A 19,775-nucleotide genomic window follows, 5' to 3' on the forward strand; every position below is an offset into this window, starting at 1 on the left:
TGGATTTCCTTTTACACGTGCATGTGTCTTCCATTTCACCCTACGCCAGGTGCACGTCACAGCAGATGAATGATGGTGTTGCTGAGATACCAACACCATCACCACATCACAGGAACCCGCACAACTGCCACAAGCCTGTTCTGCTCACTGAATATCCCTGTTTTCAGGGGTGTTTCCTCCAGTCTAGTTACGATGAATTCTCTGCAGATGCACGCGGGCGGCCTGTCTCCTGGCCAACCAGTGCACTCAGGTTAACTTGTGACCTATTGGTCAGGCACAAGACAAACAAAACTTATTGACACTGTTACTTTCAGCATGTTATTAAGTCAATTTTGGCAGAAAACTATTAGCAATATATTCTGCAATTATGACACTGATCAGGTGGTAAAACCAGCTCGTACAGGTGTTCCTTCCCAAGCCTTCGGAACATGTAATTGCAAACGAGTGTTACTCTTAGGTCAAAAGAACAGATGCTTTCAGCTCTGTCCTGAAAGTCTAGCACAATTTCTGCTTGGTAGGTTTCTTGCTCTTCCCTGAGAGGAAACCAAAACACAAATGACTGTGGCTTCTGCATCATAAGGAAATTCCTTGTCGGATCTCAAACCCAGACTGTTAGAACCACCACCCAGAGTAACCCAGTACCGAGGGCACAGCCCCTGTGCTGACTGTGCCAGCAGCTACGCCGTGTGGCCATGTCAACCTCATACTCGGGGGAGGTTTTTAACGGGAGGACACAGTCGAAGCCCAATGCACGGCCTTCCTTGCGCCACATCGGGAAGGCACCGGGCCAGAGCTGCCCCACAGGGACTGCGTGTTTCCAGCACGTCTCCAGGAGAAAGCTGGAGTCCTGCACAGGCAGCCAACCAAGAAGTTAACGTACCGCAGTTATCAGACTAGGCAAGAACTGCTCAAGGCTGATACACAGCCCCAGGTAGTCCAAAGATCAAGATGATACGCATTTCCCGCAATTTTTAAACAACTATTACCAACTCTATGCCCAGTTATTAAGACAAAGGAAAAAATACTTGTCCTGTCATCGCTTTGAGTATGTTTTGCCAGTGCTTTTATTTGGGCCCCCTCTTGGGGTTGGGATCTTGCTTCCTATAGAGGGAGGTCGAGGTTTTGCTCCTGAGGGACCTGGTTTCCTCAAATACCGGCCCCCTGTTTTGCCTGTGAAGAGAAAACACAGATCGTTATTGCAAGCACATCCAGTCCCAGTCTTGAATTTTATCTCCCATTTTGATTCTCAGTAATATTAAGTCTGAATGACTGATGCTAGCAACTACACGTTGGCAGGCATCCAGTCGGACGTGTGCCTCATACCAGGAGGGTCAGGACTCAATGCTCAGAGTTCCCTTCCTATCTCTAGGAAATTGCTTTGGAGCTTTAGCTTTATCCAGGCAGGAGTAAGTTCCTTCTGGCTCTGTTTCCAAATTCTCAGCAGCAGCAAACTAGCATTCTTGTTAGCATGTAGAAACAGCAAAGCTGCAGACAGACAGACATGATTGTAGGTCCAGTTCAAGACTGGAAACTGTTAAGTTTAACTGCATTCACTTAGGACGGCTGAAAGGGGCAATTCAGCAGCTCTTTCCAGGAACGTGAAGTAGTTGTGAAACACAGATATGAGCAAAGCAAGTGTCAGACAGAGGAGGTTAACTCTAGCAATGACCTCAACATGTAGTGGGCTAAAGAACCTTGAAAAAGGTCTGAAGGAGGAAAGATTTGAGATATTATTGGCCAAAAAAGTTTTGGTGCTGCAGGCAGCGAAAATAGCTTCTTTGTTTAACTTCTGTGTTCAGGAAATAAAAGGATTTTGCATGTGCTTCATAAATAAAGATGACTGTTAAAAAAAACCAAACACCTGACATCAGCATCAATTTGTCTTTGCTGGTGAAGAAGCTGCACAACCATAAATTCTGCCTTGCTCCTGGGTCGGAATTGAAAAGGAAAAGCAGTACACAGCACTAACTATTCAATTCATCTCGTAATTAGGATTAGATTAGCATCCTCTGATTGGACATGAACAGCTGAATCAGGCTCGGTCCTCTGCGTCAGCGTTCAGGAGCTTTCCAGAATGTTGACTGTTCAGCATCACCGCTGACCGATCAAAGTATCAAACGTGCCTCTTTCCCCCACCCACTGAGCTAATGCCCTCGTTTTGAAATTACTGCTATTGACTGGTTTTGAGAATTTGCTCCCAAAGCACACTGTAGTCTATACCAGCATGAGAAATATCAGCTAGGTTGCACAAATGCAAAAAGCATGCCGAACAAGCAGTTAAGAGCCCTTGCTTTCAAGAATGAAATACTCTTCTTAAGTAAAAGCAACATAATAAAAAACACAATCATCACTATCATAAAATAATATCTTACCAGGCTGCAACAGGAGAGTTTTATTTATTGTGGATAACCTCCGCTGATTCATTTTACAGCCATTGTTGCCCATTAGGTGAGACTTCCAGGCCTAAAGTCAATTAAAACAGAAGCGGTATCACAAAACCAGCAAAATTAGCCCATCTTTTATCTAGTCACTATGTATGCACATCTACTTTTTAAAACATAGGGAAAATGAGAGTTGCATAGAGACTTTATGGTAATCACAGAATCTCGCAGTAGTTGGGAATTTGGAAAGCTGTAAGGTGTGTAACTGCCTACGCAGGAGGAGAAAGACCGACACCGAATGGCCTGTAGCCCTGTGGTTCCCACATGCATCTTTGAGGGTAGATGACCCAGGTTCAGATACAGTCCCCGTAGTGCGAGATAGCCATGATAGACCCCAGAAACAATCCAGGCAATTTCCTAAGTCATGGGGTGTAAGCCAGTGTTAGAAGAGGATGCGAATCCATTTCCAGTGACATAACAAAATCAGACGAATCTAGAAGGCAGTCTTACCTCCTCTCCTGGGGAAAAGTTGTCATGGCACAATGGGCAATGGTTTGCCACATTTTCTGGTTTGGCAGCTGAAACAATTAGAAAAATAACATAAGAATGGCAAAGACAGGTTTATTCAAATACATCACTAACTGCTCTCAAAGAAGTTCCCTGTTTAATCATGTGCATTGAAACGACATCAAAAGGAATGATAGGGCTTAATCCACCAGGATGTAGTAGTGACTTTCTGTTCTCCTCATCTGTCCTCCCCACATGCATTTGTGGAAGCGAAGCATTTCAAGCACTGAGAAACTCAGGCATCTTTTCCAAAAGCGTTCCCTCCTGAAGATTTACTTAGATTCCTAAATCCACAGTGCAGTACCTCAACAGAGGCGGTCTGACTTGCCAAAAACACACAATATTTGAAGGTATGACTGACTTGACTTCTGAAGCTCAACTGTCCTGTTAGGAACTACTCACGATTGCAAGTCCTGCTCTTAACATGTTTGGGCAACTCGTCTTTCGGAAGGGCCTCACTGCACCGCTGGCATTTCCCAAAGCTGTCCTTTTTATCGCAGTCAGTCAGCAAGTGCTCCGTCAGGCTTGCTATTTCCACAATCTGCAACAGAGCAGGAGCCACCCAAGACTTGTACTGTACCCCAGCAAATAAGGGTTGTATTTCAAAAAGCACTTGTGTGATTTTTGGAAGCTAAATCTCACTTTCCAAAATGACAAGAGGAAAATTACATGTTAGTCCAGTTATTAATACTGCTGCTGTAATATAATGCTTCTCTTTTCGAGGAGCACTTCCCAAGATGACACAGTTGTGTTCAGAATTCATCTACCTTAGCATTAAATATCTTATAGCACCTTAAAACTAGAATAACAGCAGTTAATGTCTTGTGGCAGCTCTAGAAAGTATATGCCTAACCTGTTTGCAGTGCTCACATCTGGTTAACATAGGACAGTGTTTCCAGTAATGGAGATCCAACCCTTCCTCTGTGAAGGATTCGTCCCTTTCACCACAAAAAATACATAAGCTAGGGAAAAAAACACAAGCGTCAGTAACATCACCGCATGAAATGGATGGACCCTGTTTCTCCTCTTGGAAACTGTTCTGAAAAGCAGCAAACATTTTGGTGCAGCTAATCGTCTCTATATAGCGCTGACCTCAGGACAGGGCATGGACAGATACTGTGATATAATTTACGGTCAGTACACCAAAAAGCATAAAATAATTTCACAAAAGCATGGAGAACAGCTCACTGAAACTGGCTTTCATGGCTCCAGAATTTTCAAATGCTTTCTCTGTGCTCTCATCCTGCAATACACGTGAAAGCAACACTGGATCTTTGCCTTATTTTGTACTGGTGGTTGGACATTAAATTGTGGCAATTTCATATCCCACCAGCAACTACTCAGAAAACAAGTTCAAGGTCACACTATCCAAGGTGGCAATTCCAAACCTGTTAGAAGAGATTTTCTTTTGCATTGTTTAAGTGCTGAAGATGTACTGGAGAAATATGAGCATGGCTGTTAGCCTGCAGGTTGTACTACGTGTTTAAGGTGATTAGAAGCTGCTCATCTAACTTACTTATCCAAGTAATTTGTAACAGAGGAATGATCATCTGGAATCTCTGCCGCTGCAGGCCGTGGGCTTTCGTTTATCTGGTAACCTGTAAAAAGAGAACGATTAAAACCAAGACCACATCTGAATTAGGTTTTGTGCAAGCCTAGAAATACTGCTTCTCCGGATCCTAACAGGAGTACACCACTGCTACACTGGCAAACAAGCACTGGAAGACAACATACCTGCAAGGCAGTTGGGAAACTATTGCTTTAGTGATCTACAACAGTAAAAATATTTTAGTGATTATTTTCACATGTAGTAGATGATCTACCTCAGGTTGGGGAGAAATCTAAAGTGGCTTCAAGCCAAGCCATACTAATTTCTTTTTAGAAATTAACTGGTTACCTGATGATAGATTTTTCTTTGGGGAACTTAACGGTTACCTCTATGGCAGACTGAGCCTCAGTCGATTCTGAGCTCCCTGGTATGTTTTTAGCTGAGATAATTCAATAATCCATTTAGCATCTACAGTGTTTCAAAGACATCTTGAAATATCTCTAATTTCTCAGAACTGTTTGAAACTACCTACCTTGATTCTTTGGCTTCTGAAAACCAGATTTTTTCTCCTATTGAATAAAGAAATTTAAGTCAGAAATCTCCTTAATGACTGGCTTGCCAGGGAGAAAGAGAACAGATTATATCCTGATTTTTCTCTAGAATTAAAAGCTTGAAAGCAGAGCCAATGCATTATAGTGTTCGTGCCTCTGATCCTACAGCAAATCTCTCAGGTACAGAGGCAGCAATCTGCTGAGGATGGAAATCAGTCCTACTTCCTGGCATTGAGGTGGCTGGCTACCTTGCTCAGGGTCACACACAAAAACGAGTGTAGTGCAGTGCAGCATGCTGCTGGGGGGCCGTGATGCACTCAGTACAATTCCTGCCCTCTAGCTGGCAAAGAAACACTTAGACTTGTAGAAACACTCTCAAATTTACCATAAAAAAGACAAAGCTGTTATGAAAAAGAATCCAAATTTTATACTATGTTAGGAAAATAACCCCCAAATTTTAAGCTGGATTGCTGAGAATGAAAGTCAGTTAGTGTATGTCATAGAGGTGCTCTCTCTCTTTCCCCTCTGTTCTTTTCTTTATTTTTTTTAGTTTATAATGAGACAACAGTAGTGTTAATTACCTAAGCCTGCAATACCTGAGGGAAAAAAGGATGAAAAAAAATAAAAATCAAAACCAAAACACCCTAACCTTTGCAGCTTGAACTTCTGCTTCTATCTCCTTCAGAGCTGCCAGCTGACCTTGCAGAACTTTTATTTCTTCCTTCTTCTGTTTCTCTGCTTCTTCTGTTGCCGCCTTTCTCTGTGCCTGTCAAGAAACGCTTTCAGTTACAAAAGATTTTGAACCATCTGTCATAGAAAAGATTGCAAAACACATCAGCAGAGAACAAATAGTCAATGCAGCCCAAGAAAGATCCTGCTCAGTTAAATGACTCAGTTCCAGTAACATCTCCTTCCCCCCCAAATTCTTCTGTACTAAGCTGAAAGAAACACATAGCACTTCCTCTGTGCTCACTTTCCAAGGCTAGCCAGCATAAAATAGTATATGTGCATTTTCCAGAATGACAGTGTGTTATTTTAGAAGTACCATCTCTGTACTCTTTGTAGGCTTTATTCGTAAGGGTGAGCACAGGTAATAAACTAATCAATAAACTCCAGCTGTTTTCTCTCAGTAATGTTCTCAAGACACCTTAGGGCACCCTGCTGCGTGTGTTGTTCCACGCCTCACACAGCCATGAGATCGGATACGCTCAGCTGAATGCAATCTTCAAAGTGGCTACATGTTCTTACATGGTCTTGTGACATACCCGAATCTCAGCTTCAGAAAGTTCACCATCTATTTTAGTAAACCCATCAAAGAGTGTTTTGTAGAGAACAGTCTTGCGAACGCTTGCATCTTTCGGAGGAAGATACTCCAGAACAGCAGCCTTGTGCTTCCTGTACATATCAAAGATAATCCGCAACGCCACATCACGGACTTCGTAAACTCGGTGTTCCAAAGCTCCCGTCGCAAACTGAAAACAACACAAAGAAAAAAAAACTACTCCTCTTTTCCCACGTTTTTTAAGGACTTGTTTATTAGTCTAAGACAATTCTTTCACTGCAGTAGGAGAGATCTTCACACAGACAGGTTTTTGCAAACACTTTTTGACCCCGTGATTCTTTTTTTCCCTGTATTGGCATCTCACTTTCTCACGAGGTTGTGTGTTGTTGCCTCCAAGAGGCTCAAATTCTCCTCAGTAATTCACCGAGCACTCCAGCATAGACAAACAAACCCCAATAAAACAACGACAGAAAAAACTTCATGCGCTGTGAACTCAGACTCCTACCTTCATAACGTTGTCGACGGTAAACCCAGAGTTTTCAGTTCCCATGTCTTTCAAGAGGGACTCCACTAATTCCACTTGACTCATTGCCAGATGCGTTGGGGAGTTTGGTTTTAACGGTTGAACCAAATGAGCTGGAACAATCTGAAGAGGTTTAACTTCGCTGCTCAGTGCCATTTCCTGTGGACATACAGAGCGTCGGTGTGCACGCAGGAATGCTAAACGAGGGAAGTGAACTGTCTTGGCAAAGTAGAGTCATTCTAAATTGCTTATAACGAGTTAAGTAGAATGAAATCAGCCCTCCACAAGAAGTAGCTGCTTATTTGTTACTTTAGCAGCCAGAAGTTGCTTGCCAAGGCTTTAAAGAGAAGATTATACAGATGTTTGGTCTTGCTTTTGGCATCAGAGGGAAAGCTACTGAGAAATCGATAAAATCTTAGACATGCTCAGAAGAGTTATAGATCTGGGTTTTAAGAAGAATTTCAACAACTCCGTCTTACATTGAACTACCCAAGGAGGACGTAGATGAGAAACGTCACAAAGGACACAAAGTCTTGACATTGCATCAAGATGAATTTCAAGACTGCTTCAGAAGACATAAGCCATCTCTTAATTTCTCGTTTTATTTTGCAAGGAACCTTGCAGGCTAAACTCTGCTGTTATTCAAAGCTCAGTGTTTATTTCTTTGCTGGTAGCAGAATGTTTAATAGCCCACAGCACCCCTCTCCCAGCTCCCATCAGCTGGCGGGCACTCAAGCGATGATGGTGTCCCACAGTCTCTCCTCCTGGGGCCAGATGTGGTTATCACTGGGTTGGTCGGTCTGTTTTGGACACGTGCATTTCTAGAAACATGTGGCACTTTCCCTGGAGAGCTGCTTATTCAGACAGTGTATCATCTATTAGCAACACAAAATAAACACATTTTCCTTCTCCCCAGGTCATGCCTTGTCTATGATAACACATCTGTAACCATTTTCTCATTTCCTTTCTTATTCAATTACAAAATCTATTCTAAACAAGCCAAGCAGTAGTAAATAAGGTAGTCTGTCACCTTTGGAGCTCCAGTGACACAGCAGAGCATTTCACACAAAAACCCTGTTAAAATTTTAGTTACGTCGAGTGCAAAAGAGAAGTCCTTTCCCAACCTGCACAGATGGAAGCAAGCATAAATAACCCAGAGCCAGTGACTGACCCCACTCCATTCCTGGGACTGAATTAACATTTTAACACAGAACTACTCTTCTTTCTTCTAAATTCTACAGGGAAATAGAGCCTGTGATCCTCTAGCAGCTATCCACAGCTGCTCTCTGTCAGCATTGAGCAAGGATGGGCTGTCTCTTTTAAAATGGGCATCTTTTTTATGCTTTTGTTAAGTTGACTTTCAACAGTTGACTGTCAAAAATGCAACCAAATCGCAAAACAATCTCAGCAGTGTGTTGTACCTTCCTGTTCTCATCTCTGCAGACTACTTGCACCTAAGAAGAATGCAGGAGTTACACCCTTCTTGCATCTGCAGCAGCCGCTATCTCCCCACACTGTCCCCCCAAAGAAAAAACACTGCCAAGATACTAAGTTGGTTCTACCACTTTGCCTTCCATGTAAGGTGTAATCCTTTACAGCAGCAAACTCTGGACTTGAAGTCAAGTCTGGTTAGATGTTATCCACCTGTAAGCTCTGTGACGTTCTTAATGCCACTCAAACCGTAATTCGAAGGAAAACACCCACCTGAATGAAGTTAGAAGCCACAAGGCGAAGACGAGATGAAGAGTCTCCTGTTCTAGAAAGCAAAGCTGGAAGTGTTTTTTCCACACAATGAGAAGTTTCTAGTTTTCCTAGTTTATGTTTTGGTATATATTGGGTAATGATCATTTTTAAAAGTTTCAGGGAAGCTTGAAAAACCTAAGTTAAAAAGAAAAAACACTTAAAAAAAATACCACCCAGATCCCTGTTTTCAGCTAACATTGTAAAATCTTTTCTGTAGTTCTAAAGAACAGTAGCAACAGGAACCTAGAATTACAGCAATGCTCTTAATGGAAGCTTCTTCAGACACCTCTTCCAGAAAACATGTTGCTAGGACTGAGGTGAAAGGCTTCAGAATTTCTTTTATACAAAGTAACACCGCTCTTGATTTTTTTTTCTTTTCTTCTTGTTTAAGGCTTATCTGAAGGCTAAGTCCCCTTAGGTGAACCGTAGTCTCTCAAGTTGGAAAGTAAGTTACTTCATTGCTGTATTTCAACTTTACCAAAAATAAAAAAGCAAAAAGAAACAGGCTCAACCATACGATGCATTTACTGCATCAGCAGTTGTTTCTCAAGCTCAACACTCAGCCCAGAGCAGTATTTTTCACGCTGCTGAATGCTAGATAGTGCCCAGTCCTTGATTCTAACTAAAAGCCAACATTTCAATTGGTTGGTTTTTATTTGTTTGTTTGAAAAAAAAAAAACCTTATTCCACAGTAGTTTTACAAACTATTTGTTTAAATTATTTAAAGTGTCTTAACCACACAGCTCTACAATTTTTGCCCTCAGTTCCTCACTGGAGCATTTCTTGTCAAACGTATCACAACTTACTGAAGACACTATGTCTTTGATGGCTCTCCTTACGAGAAAAATGGCAGCCCTCAGCAAGTTCTTTAAATCGTCCTTTGGAGCATTTACTGACATTTCCATCAGCTTCTTATACACAGCCAGCAACGCATCTTCTCGATAGGACCAAGTTTTGGAATACGCTCCTGAAACCTGAACACAGAACAAGTTTCTCTCTGAAAAGGTCAATACTGATATTTCAATATTTATTCAACATTTATACACAGAAACAGACTCAAAAGAACACAAGAACTAAAGCATGAAACCCCCAGGTGTTTCTTACAGGTATCAAAGCCCATAGTTTTGAAAAGCAGTGAGTAAAATGGATCAACAGGTCGGGCTCAAGGAACCATTTCAGGGACAGCAATGGTTTCTCTCCCCACAAAAGACAGTGGCAAGTTAAGGGTATTCTGGCAGGGTCCGTACCCAAAAGCAGTCAACCAGACACTATCTGCTCATCAAGTAATCAATCATAAAAGCTACAGCATCATGTAAACATTGAAAATGGGTACCCATATATTCAAGGTCAAATTTTAGTCTCAGATTTTTAAGTAACAGCTCTGAGCCTGTGAAAAGCGTATCAGCAGGTCTCTGCTGACAGAGCGCTTATCAAACAAACTCAACACAGATCACAATAATCTGGGTGTTTGTTTTGTTGCTCTTTACCAAAGCTTCTCCAAAAACTTCGACAGCAGGGCTGGCCTCCCTCAGTGACTTCTCAGTTAATGGTTCTGGCTCCCCAGTGATGCCACTTCTTGGAGTATCACTGATCTCCTGCTCAGTCTCCTCTGGCTCAAGGTACGCAATTGCTTCATCAGACTGTTTACGGATGGCTGGAAGAGGTCTCTCATCGTAAGCTAAAAATTCAACCTAACAGAGAAGATAAAATTTGCTATTCTAGCAACGACTTAAATGTGAAGTTGTTTCACCACTAACTGGATTCACCTCAATGTATTTTTTCCCCTGTCAAAGCTGTAACGCTTTAAGTTCAATAGAGATGTTGAAGTTCCCATAACAACATCATGAGAAAATGGAATCAGTGCCTGTGAATAAAACTTATTTCTTGTCTATAGAACACAATAAACCACACACAAAACGCCTTCTGTGGAAGTGCACACACCTACAGAAGAAATCACTGGTTGATAGGAAGCCAGCAAGTGATGAAGCTTTATTTGTTTAATTATTCTATGTCAGCATCCTCTTAAGACAGAATATTTTTGCTGCCAGTGACAACACGAGTCTTCTTCAGCTTTGGCAAAAGCTGGAGCAGCAAACCATAAAGATCAAGCTAAGGAGACACTATGATTTTCTTGCTCTCTTTAGACGTGACATCAAGATTCTTACCCTACAACCACATTCTGACAAATTCCCTTGCTGCTGTTGATTGACCCAACACGATCTCCAAGAAGGAGATTTATTAAGCCATTAATGGAGCAAGCAGAATTCAGCTCCCACCACACTGGCTGTGTGATCCCTGATAAGTCATTTAATGTCTAACTGCTTCCATTTATTTGTTTGAGGCAAAAAGGGACTGTATCTGACTCACAATCTCAATGAACATTTGTAAAAGTTTCCAAAGAAATTCAGGGAAGACCAACACCAATTGTTAGACGGGCACTGCTCAATGACAGTTTCAGACACTATATGAGGCATGAGGATAACCACAAAAGACCTTGTTGTTGAATGCAAGATCATTTCCTCTGAGAGATTTCTGCAGTAACAGAGGTACCCTACTCACATTTTCTTTAGGAAACACTTCCCTGGAGGCTGTGGGATGAGTCACAGGAGGAGCAGGGGACGGATGGGGAACAACAGGCTCAGCAGAAGTGGGATCTGCTGACTTCTCTTCCAGCAAAGCCTCTGCTTTCCACGGGTCTCCTTTTTGCGGTTCCGTGTGCTCACATGGAGGTGAATGTGCAGCTTTCGTGCGCTGAGGACTGCCAGTGTCATTCACGGGCTCCAAGGGCAAGTCGGGCGGTTTTCGAACCTGGGAAAGCGATGGAGATTTTGTAAAGCAAGGCTAACAGTGCACCAACATCACGGTTCACACAGCTACAACTCTGACAGTCAACGAGATTCTGCTGCTTTCGAGTAAGTGCAGACCTCGCTCACAGACATCCAATCATTTCCACTGGATGCAGCTTTTTGAAACAATTGGAAAATAATTCTGTGTGGAGCAATTATAAAGCTTCCCTTTCTGAGAACAATATAAACCTATATTTTATCACATTAATTCTGTATGGTTAGCCATGATGCCAGCACAAGCCTGTTACACTCCTCCAAAATATGAAAAAATACCTTATGGATCTGCATTAGGTAGCCCTGAAACTATGCAAAATATTCAGGATACTGATGTCACTTGCTTGAGACCATAACAGTTTAATGTAATGTACTTTATGGAGAATAAGAGTGTTCATAAAATGCCATGTGCAAGTCTTTGGTTAGGGAAACCCACAATCCAAACAGAAAACTTAAAATCCATATGTAATTGTCACAAAACATCTGTGTAACAACTCCCACTCCCTGAATTTATTTTGGTTGCTCTGCCATTGGTGCTTACAGCACCCAAATGACAGAGCCTCCTGAATGAGGAGTAACAGTGCCCACCATCAGCTCTGCATCCAGAAGGTCGTGGAGCTCCAGCTGCTGGTACACCTTCAGGCGGTACGCTTCCATTTGCTCTTTCTTCTTTTTAGCAAGATCATAATCCTCCTTCTCTACAGCACAGCGCTTCTCCACCTCATACCGCCCGAGTCGCTCCCCGACCTGGAAGGTGGCAGAACAAGCCAGCCTGGAATCACACTGCTTTCCATATTTATACACTTCAGCATTCCCGGGTTATTAAATCACACTAGTCTTTCAACAAAAGTTGAAAGTCTTTCAACAGCACCTTTTGCAAGTCTGCGATGGCCTGTTTGAGTTTCTTGGCGTAATCGTAGCGCTCACGACGGACAGCTTCGCGTTTCTTCTCATCCAGTCGACGTATTATCTGAGCAACTTCTGGATCCTGGTACATGTCAAAAGCCAAATCATCCAGAGGTGAAATGGAGTCAGGTTTCCTGAAGATATTGAATGAATAAAATAAACTTTCAGCTAACCCAAAACAGAGCAGGCTGAGCATACGTCTCCTCTTTTCACTAGTAGGGAATTAACAAAATACAGAGACTGAGAACCATTTTAGATCGAGTAGACGTTTTGCCAGGGTATAAGCAAAAGAACATCCTTACCCAAGGCAAGTTCCATCCAAGGCAGGATCATCTGATTTAATCCCCAAGTAGTGGTCTATCAGCTTCTCTCTGGAAAGCTTTGTGTGGGGGAAAAACCAAAGGTAATCTTAATGCACATTCATCAACATTAAGCACGTGTTCAGGACAGAAATTCTGACTTGCCACAATCAAATTTATCATACTTTTGTTTTGGGCATATTGAAACAACAGAATTTGGAGCAGCTGAAAATACAAACATTCCAATTCATTATGTATTTCTATTTTGTATCTGCAAATGAGGCTAAACTTTTGAGAGCTTTCTTGCTTCAAGATAACATAAAAAAACCTACCAAAAAATCAATACATGGCAGCTCTGCTACAGCTCAAAGCCAGCAGAAGAAAGCTGCATTCCGTTACCCCAAGACCCCTGTAACTGAACACACGTAGCAACACTGACGAGACAGGGATGCTTTGCACTCACGGTGTGATTGCTGTCGTTACTGCAGCCTGCTGGGTCTCCAATAATGTTTATAGCTACTAGGGCAACCTGGGGTAGATTTAAAGAAAATGTAAATGCACGAGGTCATTACTTTTTCCATATCTTCTGAAAACTGAAACAAAAAACTGGAACAAAACATCGTACCAAAAAAATGGGACCCGTGGTCTCTGGGGCGGTATGCGAGCAAAGAAAAGCACCAAGTGCTGAACGTACTTCAGGCTTAATAAAAATTTATTACCAAATCTACGGACCGCATTGTACAGTCACCAGCTGTCCCCTTCTCTGGCCTGGGACAGAAGTGAAAAGAGCCACAGCAGAACTGAAGCAGCTGCTGGCTTTTTCTGCACCAGGATGGCTACACAATGCCTCCACTTAAGGCCACATCAGACCCTAGGGCCTGCGAGGGGCTTTGCAGCGAGCGGGAAGCTGTTCCCGGAGGAAGCACTCTGCCTTCAGCACAGAGCCCGCTCTGCAGTCCAAAACTCCGAACCAAAGGCAGTAACGGAATCTGCACTTGTTTGTGCTGGGCAAGTGCATGCACTTGGTCATGATTCTAAGCCACTTGTAACCTCTTATTTGTATTTTCTGTCTTAAAAGAAACCAAAAATAAACCCAAGAGCTTTCAACCAACATTTTTAGCATCTACAAATCCAGGGAGCAAATTTCTGTGCCTGTTCTGTACTACTGGTCGTTTAGCCCACCAACAAAGGACTCTTTAACTCAACTTACCTGACCATATAAGTTGTATTTATTAACATAATTTTTATGGAAAATCAGCTTCAGGTACTGGCCCACTGCATCCATGTACACAGATTTTAACTCTCGTGCTTTGAAATCAGTCTTTTCGTTGTCGGAGAGAGGGACATAACTGAGAAGGAAAACGGAACATGTAAGCAGGGGAAACACACAAATACACAAGGGTATTTTCATTCCTCAGGTTAGCACCTGGATAAGGTTTAAAACTCCCTCATAACTGAAACAATGTGTGCTGTCATCTGACAAGGCTGTCCACCTGCACCATGCCTCTTACACCTACGTCTTAGCTTTGTCATAGATCTAAGCAGTTACGGGATCTCTGCTGCTCGCAGCACAGCGTATCAGCATTGCATGCAAAGCACAACAAGTGTTATTTTCTCCTGAGACATTTCTGGTTGAGGTAATAAAACCATTTAGAGCTTTCCAACTTACCCTAGCCTGTGAAACCTCTCTGACTGATAAGGAGCAAAGTATTCAGGCAAGCTTTCACTGATGTAGAACTCAATTTTGCTTGAAATCATGTACTGGTGAGCAAGCAACTGCAGTTTTCGTATCCGACATCTCTCCACCAACTGCAGAACGATTTCCTGTGGGTACTGACAGAGTCTGAAAACATATACAAGTTGTGAATCACCTTTTCAGAGACGGCTTCACTTCCAACTTGCGTAACATTTAACTATGAAACTTTCCAAAGTTATTATATATTCATTCAGCATTACAAATTGTAAAAAGAAACCAAAGAGTACAGCAGCAGCACTCTTCCCTTTATCACATGCACGCGTACGTTAAGTGCCCCGTACGTGTCTAGAGGGTGTGCTGAGAAGACTGGATTTTTAACACTAAGCCAAAGCAGTTGCAAACTCCGAGAAGACTGACAAGAACCAAAATAGTTCCTTTTTTTTCCTTTTAAAGGACTTCATTTAAATGCAATGCGATGCCTTTAGGTGGTAATCAAGGTGCTTTTTTCTCCCAGGATGAGGATTTCATGGGATTACAGTAACTTCCTTGGTTTTATCATCAGCGTGGACTGGGATGCTGTGAACTGCTCTGACCACGCACGGTACATCTCCCACTCGTTTAAATTCACCCAGTGCTTCAGAACGACGCTCGTTCCTTCCGCTCGCAGTACCTGGGTGATCGCCATCCGTTCACTGTTGGCGCGTGAACCATCAGCTCTTTGGCGCTGAAGCCATCTTCGTGTCCCGACGAACTGACAACTACGAAACCGATCTTGTGTGGCATCCTCCAGGAGTGAGCTACTCAAAGCAACGGTGTTTCGAGCTTAAACTAATCCCTGGGAGGACAATAAAAGAACACAGAAACACTACAGTCAAAGAATTAAATCCTGAGGTCCACCAACTCATTAGCTGATGACTACCAATCTGAATTGTCTTTAATTAATACTGGCACCGTATTCTTATGCTAAGCATTTTACTAGCACTGAGTGAAACGAGGGCCGGGCTAACTCGTACAGGAGTTTGCCAATAAACTCAATTAAATCTGCTAATCCCAGGTGGAACTTGAACCTATTTCAGTTCCGAAACACGCACAGGAGCGACCTGTACCGTCCTGGTACGCTTGAACCAAAGGAAAGAACAGGCAATAAAGAAGATCGGGGTGGATTTAGCCAAACGCCAGCCAGTGCCACTCCGCGGCCACACCGCCCCCGAGGCTGCTGACGGCGGCGGAAGGGAGAAAGCGACGGGCAGCACAAGCGTTAAAGACGACCCCTACCCCCGGCCCCCGCTGCCCGCCCCGGCCCCGCTGCCGCAGTGATGTTATGGCGTTAATTTCGGCTCCCCCCCTCCTTCTCCCCGGCCCCGGCCGCTGGAGGCGGCAGCAGGCCCCGCAGGCCCCGGACGGGTCACGGCGCTGCTTCAGGGCAAGGGGCGGGCCGGGCCGCGGACAAAGCCGCTCAGCGCGGCGGCCTAGCGGAGCCCTCGGAGGGGCTCGCCCAGCCGCAGGGCAGGGCAAGGGCGGAGAGGGGAGAGAAGCGGCCCGGCCGGCCCGGGCCCGGTCCCCGGGCCCCACTCGCCTCGGAACGGGCCCAGCGCCGGATCCCATGGCAACGCCGCGCCCGCCGCCGCGCATGCGCGACATCCCGCCCCGCCCCTCGAGGTTCACGCGCCCCGCCCCGCCCCTCGGGCGCACGCGCGCCCGCCCCGCCCCGCCCGCCCCGCCCCGCCCCGCCCCTCGGGCGCACGCGCCCCCGCCCCGCCCCGCCCCGCCCCTCGGGCGCGCGCGCGGCGCGGCGGCGAGCGCGGCCATGGCGGAGCGGCTGCGCGCGTTCCGCCTGCGCGGGAGCGGCGGCCCGCAGAAGTTCGGCGTGGCGGCCGCGAGCCTGCGCGGGCTGCTGCGGAAGGGCTGCCGGCTGCTGCAGGTGCGCGCCCGGGGCCGTGCGGCGGGGCCGCGGCCGCCCGCCCGCCCGTCTCTCACCCGCCCCGGGGGCAGCTTCCCTTGGCAGGCAGCCGCCTCTGCCTCTACGAGGACGGGACGGAGCTGACCGAGAGCTACTTCCGCGCCTTGCCGCCGCAGACGGAGCTGGTGCTGCTGGGCCCCGGAGAGGCCTGGCGGGGCTGTGAGTGCGCCGGGGCCGGGCGGGCGGCGGGGCAGATCGGCGGTGCCCGGGCCCGGCCGCTGAGCCCGCGCTGCCTCCGCAGGTGCCAGCGACATCGAGCGGCTCCTGGCGGCCTCCGGCTCCCAGAGACAGGCCGTGGTGGAGGCGGCGCGGAAGCTGCTGTCGGACGAGCAGGCGCCCAAGAGGCAGAAGCTGCTGGTGGATCTGATCCACAACCTGAGCGAGAACATCCTGGCCGAGGACAGGCAGGACGACGGGAGATGGTTCGAAGGTGCGTCCGGCGCCCGCGGGGAGCTGCTGAGGGGCACCGAGCCTCGCGCTGCTCAGAAGAGTCACTTCGGGCAGCTTTGCTGTTTAAACACCTCCTGGCCGGTGGGATTCGGTACCTGGTCAGGGGTTTTAAGTCGCTTTGAAATATATGCATGTTTGCGATCAGAAAATGGTAAAAAAGCCGTGTTCCCTATCGCTGTATCCGAGATCACTCTAGAATACGTTTTTCCCCATTACCATAGGTCTGCATTTACCGTCTTAACAATTTGCTAACAGTATATTGATAATTTGCACGTATCGGCCAGCTAACCTTGTCGGGTTTGTTTATGCCTTCTTTGCAAGCTCCCTCTCCCATTCCAAAATCATTCTTGCAGTTCCTCCTGAACAATTCAGTCTTCTTTTTGCAATCTCCTACTGTTGCGTGTGTGCACGTTAAAGAGACACATTTAACAGCTATAATACCAGCTACTGCTCTCAAGGGAGATGCTCTGCATGGTCCTTTCAAGTGCTAAGAGCAGGGTCGTCTTGAATCAGTAAAATAAAACCAGGAAAGAAAAAGACTCTGTGCGTACCGGGTTTGTGAGAACAAGGGACGGGCACCCAGCCAGGCAGGACAGCACTGCAAGTACTAAGTCACAGCACCCTCTAACTCCCTCCAGGTCTGGAGTCTCGTTTTAAGAACAAGTCAAGCTACATGCGATACAGTTGTGAAAGCAGAATACGAAGCTACCTGAAGGAGGTAAAAGTTTCTGTTAAAGTATCTTATTTTCAAGCTGCTCGTAAAAATAATGCTGTGACCACAAATATATAAAACGCTTTTATGGTGCAACATACTGATTGTAGGAAGGAGCCTCAGGCTGCTATAGGCACCAAGGAATAACTGGTTTGTTTTTTTTTCCTCACCCTCCCAGGTTAGCAGTTTTATTTCAAACGTTCATCCGACAGCAAGAGACGCGTATAAAGCGATAATCGACCTGATGTCAGACAAACTGAAATCCGTGAGGTACAACGGATGCTACTTTGACAGAAGAGAGGAGGAGGAGGCAGCGCGCCTGTGCACTACGGAGGGGTGGTTCTCTTGCCAGGTAAGTCCAACCCTTTGTAATGCAGAGGGTGCGGGTCCCAACACGCGGTGGCAGCCGGAGAGGAAGGAGGTGGTTAGTCGGATGCGGGTGAGGGACCCAGTCTGGTGGGTGATGTCGTAGCGTGCACGCGCGGGGTGACGAGCGGTACGCCTCATGGCAGCCACCGTGTTTTCCAGGGACCTTTTGACAGAGATGACTGCCCGTGTAAGCATTCTATCAACCCCTATGGTAACAGGGAAAGCAGAATCCTCTTCAGTACCTGGAATCTCGATCACATGTACGTATAAAGCATTAACCCAAACGTACCTGTTTCACGCTCTTCATCCTGGGCAGGAAAGGTTTAGCCACTGAGTCTCTAGCTCATCCTTCCCCCCACTCTGCAGTTATCTCTGCTCTGAACAGTGCATTTTGATAAAAGATGCTTGGATGCTGCAGCTGCTTGTGGTAACATAAAATCCTGAAGATGGATTATAATGCTGTGTCTCATTAGCTGCTTTGCTTCTGTTCAGATTTTCTTTGTATGGAAACGTACCCCTCCTCACCACGTTATCCTTTGGGAAGGCTCCTTTCTGGCAAAAACCCTCAGACCTGTTTTCAGGCATTGTACGCTTGTGAAGCAAACAGGATTTGCTAAACTAATTTCCTCAGGAAAAAAAAAAAAAACATAAACCTAGCTGTGGTGAAAGGATTCAAATTCCAACCTGGCTCTAAAGGAAAGATGGAGACTTGGTTGTTATGAAAAAAATATGATGGCAATATTCTTTTCTCTTTTCTGTACCGAAGAATAGAGAAGAAACGTGCTGTTGTCCCAGAACTGGCAGAAGCTGTCAAAACACGAGATGGAAGAGAAGTGAACTGGGAATACTTCTATCAGCTGCTGTTTACCGTGGATAATTTAAAGCTTGTACATATTGCCTGCCATAAGAAAACCAATCATAATCTCAGCTGTGACAAAACTAAAATTTACAGAAAAAGGAAGCAAAACCACAAGATTTCATAGTGCTGTCTCTGGAAGTGACTTGTCCTTTTTTCAAAATCATGTCACATGGTATCCTTTTTTAATAGCTCTGGTTTCTTGAACAAAAACTTATTTAATAAGTCCCTAGCAAAAGAGACTTGCTAAGTAATTCAAGTGCAGTCTCACAAAGTGTACATTCATGTCGTGCCTAATTCCACTCCCCCGCCTCCTCGCTTACTACCAGCTTTCCTTAGATCATACTGTCTTAAATGGGATAAAATGCAGCTGTGCCTCGGAGTATGGAACCACGGCCAGAGGCTGACATGGATTGTGCCTTACGATTTCCTTCTTGCCATGACAAGCACAGGCCCAAAAACTTACAGTACTCAGAAATGAAACGGACAAAATGTTTCTAAAAAACTTCATCATCTGAGTGGATTTGTAGACCCATATTTCTCTGAACGTTAGGCCAAAGAATACTTCAGGACAATTCCTTTGCTCTGTGCCTTTTCCAGGCAGACAACACCGTATTTCAGGCGTGCCAAAGGGTGATTCGGTGCCAGAGCTGCTGGCTCGTCTCTGCCAAAATACCTGCGCTCATCCGCAGCCACCCCGTTTGCTGCTGCTTTAGACATGCATCCCCGAGAAGGGAGAGCAAGGCCATGGCGCATCCCTGCTTCTCCCACCTTTGTTCTTTGTCAGCTTTCCCATCGATTTCCCTCTCCTTTCTTTAGCTTGAGTTTGCTGGAAGCAATACAAGCAACGTTACTGTATAATAATCAAGTTTACCTGCTGCTTTAGAGAATAATGCTTTTGTAAAACACTTCCTACCTCAGGGAACAAAATACAAACTGATCAATTTTTACTTGATTTTTTTTTTTTTTTTTTAAGTATCAGCTGATAGCAACTGAGCTTTTAGGGACTGTCAGTGTACATAATGTGAACTTTTTTAAAATAAAAAAATTACTGCTCTCTTTGTGTGTGTATGTGGAGGCAGAGGTGCACG

The 19,775-nt window shown here is 45.1% G+C and overlaps 2 protein-coding genes across 5 annotated transcripts; one reads left to right on the plus strand and one right to left on the minus strand.

Annotated features, from left to right (window-relative positions):
• Positions 1 to 1,033: 1,033 nt before the first annotated feature.
• CEP104 (centrosomal protein 104) lies at positions 1,034 to 15,952 on the minus strand. Of its 4 annotated transcripts, XM_086625777.1 has the most exons (22): positions 15,914 to 15,952; positions 15,008 to 15,172; positions 14,311 to 14,484; positions 13,852 to 13,990; positions 13,105 to 13,170; positions 12,645 to 12,721; positions 12,308 to 12,476; positions 12,025 to 12,183; positions 11,156 to 11,404; positions 10,084 to 10,287; positions 9,403 to 9,570; positions 8,558 to 8,731; positions 6,836 to 7,012; positions 6,314 to 6,520; positions 5,698 to 5,814; positions 5,030 to 5,066; positions 4,465 to 4,546; positions 3,802 to 3,910; positions 3,351 to 3,489; positions 2,892 to 2,959; positions 2,373 to 2,463; positions 1,034 to 1,170 (listed from the first exon to the last, which is right to left on the minus strand). In XM_086625777.1, the coding sequence occupies exons 2-22, from the start codon at positions 15,118 to 15,120 to the stop codon at positions 1,034 to 1,036; spliced, it is 2,856 nt and encodes a 951-aa protein (XP_086481903.1). In that variant the 5' UTR covers positions 15,121 to 15,172; positions 15,914 to 15,952. The 4 variants fall into 4 exon arrangements, with proteins under 4 accessions (XP_086481903.1, XP_009982579.2, XP_086481904.1 ...); XM_009984277.2 differs by lacking the exon at positions 15,914 to 15,952 and having other exon boundaries at positions 15,008 to 15,575; XM_086625778.1 differs by lacking the exons at positions 1,034 to 1,170; positions 2,373 to 2,463; positions 2,892 to 2,959; positions 3,802 to 3,910 and having other exon boundaries at positions 3,433 to 3,489.
• A 192-nt stretch (positions 15,953 to 16,144) lies between these two features.
• On the plus strand, positions 16,145 to 19,741 carry DFFB (DNA fragmentation factor subunit beta). The gene is made up of 7 exons (XM_086625806.1): positions 16,145 to 16,258; positions 16,330 to 16,456; positions 16,539 to 16,727; positions 17,386 to 17,465; positions 17,638 to 17,811; positions 17,988 to 18,088; positions 18,595 to 19,741. The coding sequence occupies exons 1-7, from the start codon at positions 16,145 to 16,147 to the stop codon at positions 18,809 to 18,811; spliced, it is 1,002 nt and encodes a 333-aa protein (XP_086481932.1). The 3' UTR covers positions 18,812 to 19,741.
• Positions 19,742 to 19,775: the final 34 nt, after the last annotated feature.

This window comes from Tauraco erythrolophus, chromosome 23 (assembly GCF_009769465.1).
Source record: "Tauraco erythrolophus isolate bTauEry1 chromosome 23, bTauEry1.pri, whole genome shotgun sequence".
Classification (NCBI taxonomy): domain Eukaryota; kingdom Metazoa; phylum Chordata; class Aves; order Musophagiformes; family Musophagidae; genus Tauraco; species Tauraco erythrolophus.